The sequence below is a fragment of the Lactuca sativa genome, chromosome 3 (assembly GCF_002870075.4).
Source record: "Lactuca sativa cultivar Salinas chromosome 3, Lsat_Salinas_v11, whole genome shotgun sequence".
Lineage (NCBI taxonomy): Eukaryota > Viridiplantae > Streptophyta > Magnoliopsida > Asterales > Asteraceae > Lactuca > Lactuca sativa.
In genome coordinates this window covers 37,934,299-37,936,816 of record NC_056625.2, presented here as the reverse complement: position 1 = coordinate 37,936,816, position 2,518 = coordinate 37,934,299, and the positions used below count along the sequence as shown (strand labels likewise).

At 30.7% G+C, this 2,518-nt stretch overlaps 1 protein-coding gene across 2 annotated transcripts; it reads left to right on the top strand.

Annotated features, from left to right (window-relative positions):
* The first annotated feature begins 334 nt into the window (after positions 1–334).
* On the top strand, positions 335–1,840 carry LOC111905202 (uncharacterized). 2 transcript variants are annotated; one of them, XM_023900887.2, is made up of 5 exons: positions 335–471; positions 587–640; positions 1,002–1,071; positions 1,162–1,244; positions 1,493–1,840. In XM_023900887.2, the coding sequence occupies exons 1-4, from the start codon at positions 424–426 to the stop codon at positions 1,218–1,220; spliced, it is 231 nt and encodes a 76-aa protein (XP_023756655.1). In that variant the 5' UTR covers positions 335–423; the 3' UTR covers positions 1,221–1,244; positions 1,493–1,840. The 2 variants fall into 2 exon arrangements, with proteins under 2 accessions (XP_023756655.1, XP_023756654.1); XM_023900886.3 differs by having other exon boundaries at positions 336–471; positions 1,162–1,840.
* Positions 1,841–2,518: the final 678 nt, after the last annotated feature.

The following is a 2,518-nucleotide window of genomic DNA, read 5'->3' as shown; positions in this document are numbered from 1 at the left end:
TAAGTTCAACGGCTTTATAAAAAATAAGAAAAAATAATTAAAAAAAACGTATGCATTATGATAATGGAAATGAACAAAGCGTATCTGTGGGACTATTATCAGGGTATCACCATCAAGTTTATATTCTCTCTATTAAAACATGTAACATTTTCACATATTATTGTTGAATATAAATACAACTATTGTGACAAATCTTTGATTTACAGTTTTAGCCTTTTAGGCATCAATTAGTACAATAGACTTTTTACAAATTACAACGAGACTTCGAATTTTGATGAAGCCCAATGGACCGGCCCAAACACATATTCTTGTAGAGCTGTAGCCCTGTATCCTGTATCTATATTGTATAGTTTTACTTTTCAAACTCAAAGTCTAGTAGAATTCCAAACGAACACGACGGCGACTCCATCAACTGCATCGTCCATGGCTACTGCTGATACGGTGGATTCTACTCAGTCACTTCTTAAGCAGGTTCGTCTTGTTCTTCTGAATTTTGATTTAGCAGTTGTAGATGATGATGCTTTTGACTCGTTTGTTTGGGTCTTTGGGATATGTGCTGATTTGATTGGAATTGTTCACATCGCAGATAAGGAGCCACGAGGTTTCAATAGCGGAGCTCTCTGTACTCTCTTCCTCTCGTGTACGCATTCCACATTTTCCCTAATCTCACGTCTATTTTAGATACTCATTAATTATCTAATTCTCTTCAGCTTTTAATTTGGGGATTCGAACAGGATTTTTATTTTAAATGAAATCTTAGATTGTTTTGATCAAATGTTGACATTTTTTTCCTAGTAAGTAACTGAAATGTACAGATTCACTCCTCTCATAATCATACACTCCCGTTATATTGGAAAGGCAAAAATTTATCGAGTTAGATTACATTGATTTGTTATAAGCCAAAGGATAGAGATTTTCATGGTTTGAATGTGTCTTTTTGTTATTCTTGTTGTCATTATCTTGAAGCTACATAAAACTTATTGTGTTTTACTTGCCTGTAGTCTGTTTATCAGAAAAATGGGAACATTTTCTTCAGAACAACTGTACAACAGGCCACAGCATCTGAACAGAGTAAGACTATGTTTCATTTTTTTTTCATTAAGTGTTGTGTTGTCTAAATAAATAGCTGAAAAACTGATGACATTTTTTGGTCTGAACCAGAACAACTTGACACAGCCAAAGCAAAGCTACAAAAAGTGAATATCGTGAGAGGAAACTAGACCTACCCCACCTCATTTTTCATAGTAGGTCCTCTTCAAATCATCATGTCATATTATACACCTTGCTTATATAAGTTTTGTTAAGATTTTAACAAAATATCACCAAAATGGTCATGGGAAGTTGTTTGGGAAAGCCTCTTTTACTTGCTTTGAACAACCAAATTCTATGCACACAGTTTATTGAAAAACAAGGTGTCAAGGATTGTACCTTAAGCTTTTAATCTTGTACCTTTCTGATTTTGATGACACATTGTATGGATTATGGATTCTAGTGCAGCATTCCATGCAATTTATGCAGAGGAGTGATGTAGAGTTTCAACTTTCAAGCATTAAACCAATACATAAATATTTAGTCTAAAAGAATTGCTAAAGACTATTATTGTACACAAATTTCTTGAAGAATTTTTGTAGTCTTTAACTATTCTTTTAGACTAAATTATTGGTTGTGTAATGCTTGAAATTCTGCATGGAATGATGCAACATCCGATTCAATAATCAAGGATTCAATTCGACTAGACTCTCTAATCATTGGACACGATAATCTTAAAATTCTGGAGGGGCGAAAAATGTAATTTAGTTTCAAATGTTTGTTTAATAAAATGGATTGATTCTTTGTTGTACGAGATGATTGATGGTTGGTGGACACAATTCTTTGCTTGCATTTAGCGCTTTGCTTCATTGAAGATTCTTTATATGAAAAGTCCACATGAAATTTGCTCTTATGATTTTGCTTTGGTCTTCTATACGCTTTCTTTTTCATTTTTTTTTAAATTATATAATTAAAATAATAGAATAATTAAGCTATGTTGTGCTTTTTTCTTATTGGAAATTTATGGTTATGAATCGTTTCAAATTAAAGAACACATCATCAATAAATGAGGAACTGGAATGCATGAAAGCATAATAAATTGAGCAATTCTTCTTTTGGCCACCCTTTCATATGTTGAATCCAAACAAATCTCCATTCCCCCCCTCAGAATCAGGCATGATTGATTACTAGAAATGGATACATCAACAAGGTTGTGGAAAGTTCAACGGATATTAATAGCGACAAACACAATAGAAATAAAATTTGATATTTAAGAATCGAAATTAATTAATTAAATTTAAATAGTAAAAAGTCATAATTATTAATAAATTATTTTAAATAAATAATTTAAAAAAATTATTTTAAATAAATAATTTAAAAAAATTATTAATTAAGAAATATACTAAAATTTTAAATTTAGTTATAAGTTCATATTTAACATATAATTAAAAAAGTAAATGTTCCTATACAAGGTTTAAAATCTATTATT